The sequence below is a fragment of the Cydia splendana genome, chromosome 14 (genome assembly GCF_910591565.1).
Source record: "Cydia splendana chromosome 14, ilCydSple1.2, whole genome shotgun sequence".
NCBI lineage: Eukaryota > Metazoa > Arthropoda > Insecta > Lepidoptera > Tortricidae > Cydia > Cydia splendana.
This window is the reverse complement of record NC_085973.1, coordinates 9,986,729-10,001,242: the sequence shown is the minus strand read 5'-3', so window position 1 is coordinate 10,001,242 and position 14,514 is coordinate 9,986,729. Positions and strand designations below refer to the sequence as shown.

The 14,514-nt window shown below is 36.7% G+C and overlaps 2 protein-coding genes across 2 annotated transcripts; both read left to right on the top strand.

The window, feature by feature from the left end:
* Window positions 1–155: 155 nt before the first annotated feature.
* Window positions 156–6,395, top strand: LOC134796886 (general odorant-binding protein 72-like). Its single transcript, XM_063769090.1, has 5 exons — window positions 156–316; window positions 3,844–3,919; window positions 4,122–4,210; window positions 4,692–4,803; window positions 6,258–6,395. Exons 1-5 carry the CDS (start codon window positions 263–265, stop codon window positions 6,344–6,346), a joined length of 420 nt encoding a protein of 139 aa, XP_063625160.1. The 5' UTR covers window positions 156–262; the 3' UTR covers window positions 6,347–6,395.
* A 3,539-nt stretch (window positions 6,396–9,934) lies between these two features.
* On the top strand, window positions 9,935–12,578 carry LOC134796885 (general odorant-binding protein 19d-like). The gene is made up of 5 exons (XM_063769089.1): window positions 9,935–10,115; window positions 10,457–10,624; window positions 11,174–11,291; window positions 11,935–12,020; window positions 12,475–12,578. Exons 1-5 carry the CDS (start codon window positions 10,062–10,064, stop codon window positions 12,490–12,492), a joined length of 444 nt encoding a protein of 147 aa, XP_063625159.1. The 5' UTR covers window positions 9,935–10,061; the 3' UTR covers window positions 12,493–12,578.
* Window positions 12,579–14,514: the final 1,936 nt, after the last annotated feature.

The following is a 14,514-nucleotide window of genomic DNA, read 5'->3' as shown; positions in this document are numbered from 1 at the left end:
TAAAAGAGTAAATAGTGCAGTAGCAGCCAGAAAGTGGGAATCTTATCACTAGGTACTCGTATAGTTATGTACCAGGTACCTATATGTCTACTCGTATAATCCGAAGTTTAATCTAAATCATTGTCACACCTTTATTACCTAAGTGCTTTGTATCTCATCACTGCACAATTATCAAAAGTCATTATAAAGCGCACAAACTCGGTGCAAGTTTCCAGAAAGTCGTCATGTCAGTCTTGTCTAGAGTCCCCAGTAATAAGCAACTATGATGCTCATCGTGATCGTCAAATATCTCATTTTCATAACATTTTGTGATGCGGTGAGCAATATTATTTTGTCATATTCAAAATATATTCAACTATTTATTTATACCTAGTTGTTTTATCTCTGCCTAGCTATGTGTTAATGTTGTGTATTCTTCTGTACCTGTCTCCATTGTGTATCGTGCGCAAACTACAACTTTATCAGGATCTACTACTACTTTATGTTTAGGTATTTAATATGGTATGGTTTAGGTATGTACCTTATGCTATAATGTGAAATACCAAATTTTTAAGCCAGTCAAATTAGATCCAAAAAAAAGCGTTTCGAGGAATTAATTTCCAGCAAACTGGAAATCATTTTAATTCCTTCATTTGGTCCTAAATGCATATAATCCAAGTTTTCTCCATCCCAGGAGGTGTGAATACATTGACAAAACTACTCGATGTAGAAAGAATCCACCATCAATTACAGCAAGGCTGTTGTGGATCAGACGATCAGACACTGGTGAAAAAAAAATCGGATTTTAACACGATTATAAAGAAATTCGAAATGGCGGCCATTTTTTACAATCTTTGACTACGAATTCACATTAAGGTGTCTTTCGGATCCACAGATATCAATTTTTATCATGATTACAGCAAATTTTCCGTCGGACGTACCGTTTTTTAACTACAAGCAAAAAACTGAAAAGGAGCAAAAATTTTTTCCACAACTCCTGGAATGGAGCAAACTCGGATTACACTAATTTAGAACCAAATTAAGGTATTAAGACGATTTCCAGCTTGCTGGGAATTAATTCCTAAAATCTAATTCCTAAAAAAATCTAATTTGACTGGCCTATTTAAAGATATGCGAGTTTAAAAACTTAAAATTCGAACATATTACTTTACATATTCTATTTGTACTACTTAAACACTTATTACATTTTTACGTTATAACAAGAATGTATGAAGTAAATATGGCAAATGGCAACTACATATATATTTTAACGCGTTTTTTACGGCATAAATAACCAAAATCTTATTTATCATGATTTTGGCCCAGCCGTGCGCCCCGCACCCTGTGATAAATACGCACCCTGTCAACCCTGTGACGTCACAGGGCGCTCATCTTTTGTACGAGATGTTTTACTCGCGGTGCGCGGACCACATTTATTTCGCAATTTTGAAGTTTCCGGGGTATAATAGATAGCAGGTTTATTACAAGCATTTGAATCTGACGGAAGTAGAATCGAATAATAGGTATCTTAGAAAAAAAACATGCACGTAGCTAAATGAGGCGGTTTTTTAGGGTTCCGTACCTCAAAAGGAAAAATCGGAACCCTTATAGGATCACTCGTGCGTCTGTCTGTCTGTCTGTCCGTCTGTCACAGCCGATTTTCTCCGGAACTACTGGACCAATCAAGTTGAAATTTGGTACACATATGTAAGTTTGTGACCCGAATACGGACATGTAACGTAAACAAATGAATTTTAAACATGGGGGCCACTTTTGGGGGGTAAATGAAAAAATGAAAAAAAAAAAATTTTTTCAAACTATATTATGTTACATATCAAATGCCTCAAGGGCCTATTTTAGATTTAAGCTAGTTATTAATTTAGTTTAGTAGTACCACTGTATATATATTGTATGTAAATAAATGATTAAAATAAATGAAAGAGCTTATTGTAAGGATTTCAAATGATTTTTTTTTATAATTTTCGAATCAACAGTTTAGAAGTTATTCAAGAAAATAGGCAAAAAATGACCATTCCCCCCCTTATCTCCGAAACTACTAGGTCTAAAATTTTGAAAAAAATACTTAAAATAGGTCTATACCTATAGATGAAAGGAAAACATATTAGAAATGTACAGTCAAGCGTGAGTCGGACTTAATTACAGTTTTTAATCCGACCCCTACGGATTTTTTAAAGAGATTTCACTCACGTTTCACATAAAAAATACATTGTTAACAGTGCCGGATTACTTAGAGTAGTAGTTTTCTTAGAGTAATTGGTGATAATTTTCTGATAAGATAATCATTTTAAATATTTAACGGTCTTACCTACTTACGAGTAATTGTAAGGTCAAATTAAAACAAAATGTTTTAAAAAAATGTTAAATTGAGAGCTAGCTTAAAGTTTTTTGTACTCGTCGACTTTAATGGTTGAATTAATAAAGACTTTGTAACCAATAAGCAAAATAAGCACGTGCTTAGGGCACCACGTTCAGGAGGGGCACCAAAATGCCAGGTTGAAAAAGGTGAACAAATTTTAAAATTAGGGACAGACACATCGTTTTTACCACACGATTTTTTTTAGCTGTCCAAAAGCTAATTTGCAAAAATAATGGCGCGTAATTCTTTGGGAAACAATCGGTAGCAGTAGAAGAGTCGTGATTACATGCATAGATTCGATTTCAACCCACTCTTTTGCGGTTCGGCGTTAGGTCTTATGCGAGGCCTTCTGCCTTAATTACACTTGGGCGTGGATCCAAATCCAAGCTTTCCTCTTTCGCAGCTAGGCCTACTGCCTTTCTCACACTTCGCCAATTCAATTCCAAGCTCTGCTTTCTTGCATATTTTATGCATGAAAACAACCTCGAATATCGAAGCCTAAGAAATATCGAGCCCTATGCGAAGCTAGGCTGATAGAAAACTGTCCCATCCCTTCTCTGTATGAAATCCTGGATTCGCGCCTGGTTGGGACTAAAAGTAAAATTGCGTTTGTATATCGAAAAATTTTCGCGCTCGCTTCGCTCGCGTTTTCAATAACTTTATAAGGTATGATAAAGGTGACATTCGGGTGGCGACTGCAGCAACATTACTCTGTTGCAACGTTACTGCTGCAGTACTGTCAACTTCCGTGATAAAATGATGTGACTGATTTCCATACTAAAAGTAAAAATTTACAACTGTCTATCATATTGCGTTTTTATATCGAAAAATTTCCGCGCTCGCTTCGCTCGCGTTTCTATTGCTTTCTAAGCTATGATAAAGGTGACATTCGGGTGGCGACTGCAACAGCATTAGGTACTCTGTTGCAACATTTGACCTGCGGCACTGTCAATTTTCGTGATAAAATGATGTGACTGATTTCCATTCTCAGCTGTAACGCGGCAATGAACTTCTCTCAATTTACCAAAAAATCAATGTAATCTTGATGACCCGAGGGAGAGGGGGCACCTAGAAATCCTTAGGGCATCAACATATCTTAATCCGGCACTGATTGTTAAAAAATGGGTAATATACGGAACCCTTGGAACGCGAGTCCGACTCGCACTTGGCCGGTTTTTTTTTACAAAACTAACTTTTAAACGCTCCTCTTCTGGACACTACGCGGAAAATGCCTATAGACCAAACTCACTTTTTGGCTTAGTCGTATAGCCTATTTACGTAAGGTCAGATGGGGTAAGACTAACACTGGGGCAAGTCTAACACTTGTAGGGAATCCTCATACTGTTACTCTTGCCCCAAGTAAAATTTACAATGTTTGTCTTACCCCACATGACTTTCATTTACATTAAAACTATAACGCGAGGCAAAAGATAATAAACAAAACATTACGAGGTCTTTTACAAAATTAAATGTTTTTTCTCCAACAGATGACCATGAAGCAGATAAAAGCTACCGGGAAAACCATACGAAAAACTTGTCAACCAAAAAACAACGCGGCAGATGGTGAGTAATTAGGCAACATACTAGTACCTACACCTAAAATATAAGTGCCTAAGCGGCGATTTCTTAACAAAGTTCTTAAAAAAGTCAAAAATTTAATTTAATTCATACGGTTTTTCATTTTTTTTATGCCCTACCGAGAGAGGTGCTGATAAAGGCGGTAAACCATTGATTTGAAAATTTATATTTATATTTTTTTTTTCAGAAAAAATAGATCCTCTAGCCAAAGGGGAGTTCATCGCGGAGAAAGAAGTTATGTGTTACATGGCTTGCGTTATGAAAATGGCTGGCACTGTAAGTTAAGAAAAACTTTTTACATACGAATAAATACCTACATTATACCTATTTGTTCTTATAAATTATAATAATTGTTGGACCGATAAATCATTTATCACTTGCGTTAAGATTTTAAGTAGGTTTGATGACACTAATTTATGATATGAATGACACGGGCAGAAGTCAAGTATGTACAATTTGTACAGTCGACGTCAACGATAATTATGTTTACATTTTTCGCCTACAAACAGACAACAAGATATAAAGGAACAAGGTGCAAAAGTGTAAACATATCTTTGACGTCGACTGTACATACTATGTGAATAGTACTGAAGCAAAAAATGGCATAACAAACCCTGGGAAGTAGTATCCGTAGAATGTGTATTAAATTACTAGATAAACGCTAAGATGACAGAGCGATGCTTAAAGATATATTATCTATTTCGGCTTGGGGGTAAATACCAGTCATGGTTCGGTCACTACACAGTGCACGTTACAGGTCAAAAACGGGAAATTGAGCTACGATGCCGCGATAAAGCAGGCGGACATGCTCTTACCGGAGGAAATCAAAGAGCCCGCAAAGGCGGCTTTGACTGCATGCAAGAAAGTTCGTAAGTGCCTATTCGTATTTAGGTATCTATCTATATATTATCCAGCAATATAGAGAAGGGAACCCACGCCCTATGACGAGGTGTGCCGCACCTCCGATCCCCGACGGCACACAGACCTCTTCTTCTTAATAAACTGTCGCTGCAACCATCATCTGTCAAGACGCTGTGGCCAATGATGATGATCTACATAGTATCCACCAATACAGAGATGGGAACCCACGCTCTAAAGATATGCGTCTAATTCTTGTCCACCATTCTTCACCACCATTCATATATGAACCCGACAATTTATATGAAGTCGCGCCAACTAATCAATTTAATTAAACCGTAGTTATATGTTCATTGTAGTTAGTACGATCCATAGTTATTGTTACTCTGTGGCTGACATGTTGCTGTCATATTTTTAGTTATATCCCGGTTTATTTTATATATATTTATATATGTATGTTTATGTATATCTATTTGTATTTCGTATATGTCTATGTTTATTCAATGTGATTGTGTGTGTGAACGTAGGCTCCATAATGTTTTTGCAACACCTACTTTTTCGATTGTTTCTCTGTTTCCGCTACCCAAAGGTTGTCTGGAAGAGATCGCTCTTTAGCGATAAGACCGCCTGTTGTCTGCCTCTACATTTAATCAATTGTTCTTTTCTTTTGTATCTTTTTACTGAGGTGTGCCAATAAAGAGTATTCTATCTATCTATCTACGATCCAGTGTAACATAGCTTGAGAATACGTGACTCTTAGGTTCTTAGGTTCATAATATAGCCAGAAAGCATGAACTTTGGCATTTGTACTTAAAGAAAGAGGAAGTACAAACAAGTCAAAGTCAACCAGTGCTTTTGAAACATCGACCCACGTGACTTGCGTTTATGAATACCTAGTATGCCTACCGCTACATATTATGCGGTATGCTCTTGAGTACCTACATCAGCAGCGTTTTTTAAGGTTCCGTACCCAAAGGGTAAAACGGGACCCTATTACTAAGACTCCGCTGTCCGTCCGTCCGTCCGTCTGTCACCAGGCTGTATCTCACGAGCCGTGATAGCTAGACACTTGAAATTTTCACAGATGATGTATTTCTGTTGCCGCTATAACAACAAATACTAAAAACAGAATAAAATAAAGATTTAAGTGGGGCTCCCATACAACAAACGTGATTTTTGACCGAAGTTAAGCAACGTCGGGCGGGGTCAGTACTTGGATGGGTGACCGTTTTTTGCATTATGGTACGGAACCCTTCGGTTTTTTTATTCCCATAAATTAGAATAATGGTCCTAAGTTTCGTGGAATATCATTACACATTCAACACATGCTTACCTACTGGTAAAGAAAAACATCATGAGGAAACCATTAATTGAGTGTTTATATTTCTTACAAAGCAGAATTGATACACTAAATTCACCAGTGTAAATTATAGTATAGTAACTGTTATGTCTACTTCTTTTCCAGCGGACTCCTACAAGGATATCTGCGAAGCTGCATTTCACGTAACGAAATGTGTTTACAACCAGAACCCTGACATATTTTTCTTTCCTTAATAAATGTTCATATGCCCTAAGGCTACTTGCACCATCCCACTAATCCGGGGTTAACCAGTTAAACCTGGGTGACCATGGTTACCAATACAATTTGACAATGGGTTAACGGTTTAACCGCTTAACCCCGGGTTAGTGGGATGGTGCAAGTGGCGCTTAGTGGTTAAAAGTGATCGTTTTATTTGACCTGTTAACATCCTGTTAATCATATTTTGTTGGCATGAAAACGTTGTAATAACACTATACACCGTGTTTTTATTGAATTCCGTTAACTTCGGGGTATGGTTAAGTACTTTTAAGAGAACTAAATGGCATAGTCAATTTTCAAAAAAAAAAATTTTGTTGCTTTGTTTTTAAAGTTTTTAAGTTTAAAAAGTAATTAAATGTAGCATATAGCGTTGTTGTAACACGGGCATTACATTTAACTCAACCAAACAATTGAAATCTGTGACATATCAATGTCATTTCGAACATTGATCGACCGAGATTGTCCTTAAGTTTAGTAGCAAATTTATGAACTCATTCTAAACACTAATCAATATGTAAACCGGCCCTAAGGCAAGTGTACACGCTTGTAGAGGCCTTATAGGAAAAAATAAATTGATTATCTTCGAAATGGAGTTAATTAGAATATCGTCTTTGAGAAAGTTACTTGATTTATGCTCAGGAATGCACCCTTGAAATTAACGCAAATAAAAAAAAACACGGTGTATTATATTTATAAGATTTGAAGTGTTTTCTCGTGGATTTAATTACAAGTAGGTGAACTCCATTATGTTATGTTATGACAACAATCAGGAAAAATTAATGAAATCAATAATATAGCATTGTTGTATTTAATATGATATCTATAAACCGTAGTTATTTAAAATAACGTCGTCTCTGAGAAATTAACTTAATCTAAGCTCAGAAATCCACCCTTGAAATGTACCTATTTTATTTATGAAAACAGTCTCCTCTAACTATCTCTATCTACTTATATCACACTACTGTATATAGACACTACCTTTGTTTTTTACCTGACTACGGCAACGCAAAATGAGGGTTATGATTTTGACCGGTATGTATGTGGGTTTGAGATATGGGTGTACAGTCGCCATCAGATATATCGGGGCGGATAAGGCGCTCACAAATATCTGAACACGCCTCTATTGTCAAGGCGTTAGAGTGCGTGTTCAGATATTTTTGAGCACCACGGACCCTCCGATATATCTGATGGCGACTGTACAGGAGAAGACTGAAAATCTCATGGACGGATAGAGTAACCAATGACATCGTGCTGCAGAGAGTGCAAAAGAAAAGAGAAATTTTGGATACTATAAAGATTAGGAAACTGCAGTACTTCGGTCATATATTACGAAATGACAAATACCACCTCCTCCAGCTGATAATACAGGGGAAATCCAGGGAAAACGAAAATGTGGAAGAAGACGAACCTCGTAGCTCAAAAACCTCAGGTGCTGATTCAAGATGAGCACCAGAACGCTGTTTCGAGCTGCAGCGTCAAAAGTGAAAATAGCCCTAATGATAGCCAACCTCCGGCAGGAGACGGCACCATAAGAAGAAGTTGTATGTGGGCATGTATGTATGTGTATGTATTACTATGTATGTTCTTTTGTTCCCTTATAATTACTAGGTTCGACTACCTGTATTTTTTTACCATGGGGCGAGATGTTACAGGAGATATTCTTGCATTAAGCCTTAATTTTATTTATGTTTTAAATAAAAAGAAAGATCAATTCAAGTAGATACACCTAGGTATATAATCATAAAATAGTAAATAGGTAGGTAGGTAGTCAGGTTTATTTATAAATTATACCCCATCGTAAGTATATAAGTAGTTAAGAAAAAAACACAACGAATCTAATATGGAAAATAGATAGTCATCAAGTACCATCATTATAAAAATTGCCAGTGCAAAGCTAACGATTCGGAACTAATGTCCAGCAACGACAATCATGCGTGGTAGGAAGGTCACTGGAGTTTCGGAAGCTAATTGTAGTAATTGTACACTCAGCATCAATTATTAAGTAATTTCTTTATTGTTTAAACTACCTCAGCACTTTTTCAAAACGTGAGCAAGCACTAAGATGACACTATAAGGGTTAAAATGATTACTATAACTACTTAACTTGTTATTATATTTATTGCAAAACGAATTCTTATAATGTCATCGGATTTATTTAATTTAGATAATAACTATAATAAGCAATAATGTTTTTTACATAGATTTATAAGGCATAGATAGAGTGTTCGTACATACCAAGTGAAGCCATTTCAAGTGCGACGTCACGTCGCACTCGTGTCACCGTATTCGAACGGCCCTGGCAGTTCTCAAGGTCAAACCGGTTTGTGTACACCTCCCGTTTAAAAATCAAAAACACAGGAAAGATGGTTGTTTGTGCAGTAAATGGATGTCACAACTCATCATATCATAAAAACAAACAGACTGACATTACATTTCACGCGTAAGTATCGAGTTTAATGTGATATTTTTACGTAATCGTAAATACAAAAATCCAAAGTTTCGTCAGCCGCCATTTCTTATAAATGTTGCCAGTGTAGTGAATATTTTTTCCTCAAAATGAGACATGACGTTTACATTCTAAAATGAATACGCTTAGTTGAAGTTCCTTGTATAATTGTATAAAAATTATATATTTTTAAATATTTCATTATTTTATTTCAATTTATGTATTATTTTTATTATTTTATGCACATTTTAAATAAAAAATAGTAAAAATGTATCAGTTTATTATTGAAAACTACAGAAATGCAAAAAATCCTTAAAAGGAACATAAAAAGCTTTTGCTTCAAAATCAAATCTACACACTTAGAAATTATTAATAACCAAGTGTTAAGGATGTGGTTAAAATACCCCACTTTGAGGGAAATATCTATATACTGACCACACGTTTTAGTATATATGTGTGTGTTGCTGAGCGTAAAACACGAGCCTGAGGGCTTACCGCGAACCACGTTCGACGTGTTGCCTCTCTATCGCACTTGTAAATTTGTCCGTAAAGTTGACAGGGAGGCAACACTTCGAACGTGGTTCGCGGTAGACCCTCTGGCACGCACACTTCGATCGTGTTTTGGCTTCACTTTTGACAGGTTAGCCGTATGGGGACTATCTGTCTATGCGTTATTAGTTTATGGTTTTGTAAAATAATTTTAAGTATTTAGATATATTAACGTTCAGGGTCCATGTTCTTCCAATTTAATTTATCACAGCACCTGTATGTACCATGGATCGCAATGAATAAATGAAATGAAAATCCTTACCCACGTCATTTAAATTTTTTATTGTGGTCCCAAGAGGATCAAACACGCTTGTGCAAACAGTAGGGGAGGTATGACCTAAGGGGTACCTCTAAGGCTATAGGTAACGTTCTTAGGAGACCTTAACTATGTAATTTGTAATTAACGACGGTATGCCCATTTACAGATTTTGGAAAAACTGTACAGTAAGCGACCATAAAGTAGACAAATGCGTACCTACTATGTACATAATACATATATGCTAATATGAACTAGTTCAAAACATTACCGTATACTGGGTAGGAACCATTGAAAATTACAATAGTATCGGCTATAATAATTATATCTAAATACTTAACCGGATGTTGTGCATAATATCTAATTATAAATATCCGGTTGAATACATTTAAAAACAGAATTTCATAAAATCTAACAACAGTTTTCATCACTCTGAGTAATGACAAAGTTATTTCAATTTCTACTATGTTGTTGCATAGCTGGACTATCCTATGTAAGTAATTAATTGGTTGTACTTGGGACAAGAAAGAAACGATTGGTACTGTCACTAATTTTAGAGTTACTGATATTAATATAAATTATAACATTGTCGTCATTCTCTAATCTAAGAACTTGACGCAATAAAAGAAAATACGACGCCGAAACGATTTGAATAATTAATATTAAACAACGTGAAATAGTTGTAATAAAAATATTCCCATATTAGATAAATTACGCAATTATTTGCTATGACACCTACATTTGTTTATAGTTATAAAATCTTAATGTCTCACTGTGTGCTCGATAGATCATATTTTTTTCAGTGCAGGGATTAACATATTCCTTCAATTTCAGTGCAAGACCGAGGCCGAAGTGAAGCAGTACTTCGTGAAGCTAGGCGTGACATGTAGCAAGGAGCATATGATCACACCTGACGAGATGGTCATGCTGCAGAAACACAAGATGCCAGACAGCGAGAACGCACGTTGCTTGATGGCTTGCGTTTATAGGAAGGCCACTTGGGTACGTACTCGGCAAAACCAACTGAATCTTTACAAAGAAGAGATAGAAGCCTAATCATAAGTACATTCAAAGAGCAGATTATTACTCAGAGATGACTAGTACAATCCTCAACCACAAGATAACGACAAGAGAGAGATGAGAAGAGAAATGACGTCTAGACATGCTATGGCTCACACTCAGCATCTGTATAGAAACCAGAACTGCTTACGAGATTCTGTTCAGTAGGTACAACAATGTCACCATGGCAGGATGACAGAAAGAAATCGATCGGTTTCCAATTACACTTCATGGACAGATCAACCAACTAAATGTTTCTTCACGGGGTGTTCTTGCTTAGGCGGCTTTACCAGCACCACCACGTTGCTGAGTAATTGCAAGTTTGTATGCAGAGAGAGGGGGGTGGAATTTATCTTCAGTCGACAGTAGTAGGGCATAGCTGGAGTATAACATGGATAGCTCCTAATAACGCATTACGTCATAACGTCAATTAAACCACAACCACAAGGTTAACCACATAAGGAGAGGAATTAAGAATCACGTGTGTTACAGATGGACGACAAAGGCATGTTTGATAATGCTGCAGCTGAAGCGATGGCTGAAAAAGATCACGGAGAAGACACAACTATGATTGAAAATTCCAAGAAATTATTCGATCACTGCAAATCAGGTTAGTTCTTATATTCAGTAAGTGAACTTAGTAGTAGTAGTAGAATAGACAATATCTACTAGCAAAAAACAAGTGACAATTAAATGTTCGGAGATATCAGTTCTAAAGCAGGAACCCCACTGCGGCGCACACTACCTACGCACGCACACGCTAAACACGTCTGCCACGTGGGTAAGTACATAGGTACATTGTTCAGCTGCGTGTCGTCATTCGTCCCAAGTGTGGACAGAGTGGGGTCGCAGGGGGGCTTCGCCTGCCACGCGGGCTAGCGTGTGCGTGGCGGGCACTTCTGAACAAAGGGCCTAATAGCCAAGATGCCAAGCGTTTGCGCCGTAGCGAACGAAACGATGATCTCTCTTCCATATTAGTGCGGCAGGGAGACATCAGAGTTTCATTCGCTACGGCGCAAACGATTTGCATTTTGGCTAGGCCCCCAGGCCACGACTGTACCTGTGCGTCGTTTGGTGCGTAGCGTAGTTACTCTACCTATCTAGATTCGACGCGTTTTTTGCACCCACGTGTATAGCTCGATCATACGCAGCAGTGGGTTCCGGCTTAATACTGGGATTTCTTTTAGTTCTAGTGAACATAGCGGACAGCCGTACACGTGTACTAAAGTATTTATATTGGTAATTTGTTCCAGTAAACGACGAGACCGTAAAAGATGGAGAGAAAGGATGCGAAAGAGCAGCTTTGTTGTTCAATTGCCTAACTGAAAATGCTTCTAAGGTAAACACCCCTTTAAATTTAAAATGAGTGCAATACGTTTTCATTCATGACACTTGACATTTCTATGTACTTTTTTATACGTATTGATCTAAGTTCATTCATATTCTTACGACTGCATTATAGTTCGTTTTTTTAGCATTAGAAAAAGACTACGTGATCAGTAACTTTACTATTACTTATGAAAGCAAAAGAATGTAAATAATCGTATATGATTCACAATTGTTACATACATATTTGCCGTGACTTATTTTTCAAAAGTGTTTTTCCATAAAAAGACACGACAAAATTGTTTAGGTACCTTTTTTCTAATGCTAAAAAACCGAACTATAGCTAAGCAGTTAAAATATAACTAGGTTGGTAACATTAAGTTTAAGAGGGAGCTAACGCAAAATTGAAGTTTTTATATTGAATTTAAAAAATCACACATACATTATAGGTACTATTTTATTTTCAGATGGGATTCAAAATATAAATGTTTAAGTTTCCAAAGCTCCACATTGTTACTATCATGCGTCGGTAATGTTCATAATTTTAATAAATATGATAAATCGAATTATATATTTCTTTAATTTTATTATCAACCTAAGTATTCGCAATCATTTATTTACATACAATATATATACAGTGGTACTACTAAACGAAATTAATAACTAGCTTAAATCTAAAATAGGCCCTTGAGGCATTGTACCAAGGATGCTGGCGGCATTTCCTCGCTGTATCGCAATGCTGATACGGTTGTGCGAGGTAGCCGCCAGCTCTTCGGTCACCAGTTACGTCAACCAGACGCTTCGCGATTTCTGCGAACAACTTATGCGCGCTGGGACCCCATGGACCTAGAGTTTCAACTCCAAATGGTACAAAATGGTACTCTCTACCGAGGCTCTTATATTTGTCACGTTTTAGAATTTCGGCGCTTTCCGCCGCTCCGCCCGCTTTTACAGTAGTCCGTTGGAGGTGGGACGGTGCCAGTGTGTCTACGCAGGTAGCATCCCACACTAACATCCGTCCCAAGCTCCAAGGAACTAAAGACACCCCATCGGGCCTCTTGCCATCATCTCTGATAATGCCAGTCGGCTCAAGAAGAGCAGGCACATAAGTATAGCATGCGTTACACCTATAATCTGGCAAACCGATTTGTCAGTAGAAAAGGCGCGTAATTAAAATTTGTACTATAGGATATCGACCCTTCGTCCCACATTTTTTAAATTTGCTGCCGCCGTTTTTTTTAATAAAATTTTATTTATTTTGACGCCCAAGGAACCCATGAATGGCCCATTATTTATTCAGACCTGTCTATTAAGTAGTTAGGGTAATGACACAACAATGCAACATTGTAACTGGTAACCACACTGCATCTAATAAACGTCAATTGTAACGCGATGACTATGATTTTTCTCCGATGGTATTCAACGAAGGTGTAAAGTGATGCAATACCTATTGTGGTATTATTTGCCATCTCCAATGCATTAACGCTGTTAAGAAAGGTACCTTATTTTCATCCTGTTACCCAAACAAAACGGCTCCAAACTACTAGGGCGGCACTATTAGGGCGACCATTTTTCCAAACGCAGGGCGTCTTTCAGAGCAAAGAAAGGAATATAGGTATCTGAAATACATATACAGTCGATTATGTAATATTACAATAGGGTGACAATGATGAAATCTTAATAACGATTTTCTTACACTTTTGGCGAAATAGTTTTTTTTTAAGTAAAGTATGAGATTTTTTGTAGATTACCTGTTAGTTAACTACAATGTGTTTCCAGGATCCTTTTGATAATTCTGCTTCTACGAGAGTTTGAATGAGTCATCTCCTAAATAATGCTTGTGCTACCTTTTTTCTTTCGGGCGTTTTTAATAACTGAAAAACGCTGAATACTTTGTACCTTGCCAATACCACAATTAGGTAAAGGTAGTATTACTTAGTCAAAAACTTAGATAAGTACCTACCTACTTAAACTAGATATATATTATACATATGTAGAATAAAGAATACAGAGAATACTGATGTCACTGTGACAAGGTTTTATTTAAGTAGGTATAAGAGTAGGTACAGTCAACTGTAAAAATATGGGTGTAGCCAACTTATTCAAAAATATGTCCCATAGTTCTTAATTCGCTGACATAAGAGCTATGGGCCATATTTTTAAGATGATTTGTGCACCCCTATTTTTACAGTTGACTGTACATGAAAAAAACTAGTGGGTAAGGCATTAATTTTTATTGCCCATATAATTTGACAAACATATGAAATTATGATGAGGTATAATATAATACGTACACTTCATACACTTGTTTATTTTATCAATGAAACACTTAACTGTTGTAAACCTAGGTATATTTTAATCCCAGCATCGATGACAAAAGTTACCAAACCCGTGATTACTTACTTAATTATCCAATATTATGTTCAAAAAATTATATTTTAGAGCGTTGGGTTGGGCGGGATACTTTGAATTCGTTTTCAATTTATTAATTTCGTTTCGACCAAAGT

Excerpts from the sequence above, each read along its gene's own strand:
- LOC134796886 (XM_063769090.1), top strand. The coding sequence starts at position 263 with ATGATGCTCATCGTGATCGTCAAATATCTCATTTTCATAACATTTTGT. Across the intron at positions 317-3,843 it reads TCATAACATTTTGTGATGCG|ATGACCATGAAGCAGATAAA; the intron begins GTGAGCAATATT and ends TTTCTCCAACAG. Across the intron at positions 4,804-6,257 it reads GACTGCATGCAAGAAAGTTC|CGGACTCCTACAAGGATATC; the intron begins GTAAGTGCCTAT and ends CTTCTTTTCCAG.
- LOC134796885 (XM_063769089.1), top strand. The coding sequence starts at position 10,062 with ATGACAAAGTTATTTCAATTTCTACTATGTTGTTGCATAGCTGGACTA. Across the intron at positions 10,116-10,456 it reads GCATAGCTGGACTATCCTAT|TGCAAGACCGAGGCCGAAGT; the intron begins GTAAGTAATTAA and ends CTTCAATTTCAG. Across the intron at positions 10,625-11,173 it reads TTTATAGGAAGGCCACTTGG|ATGGACGACAAAGGCATGTT; the intron begins GTACGTACTCGG and ends CGTGTGTTACAG.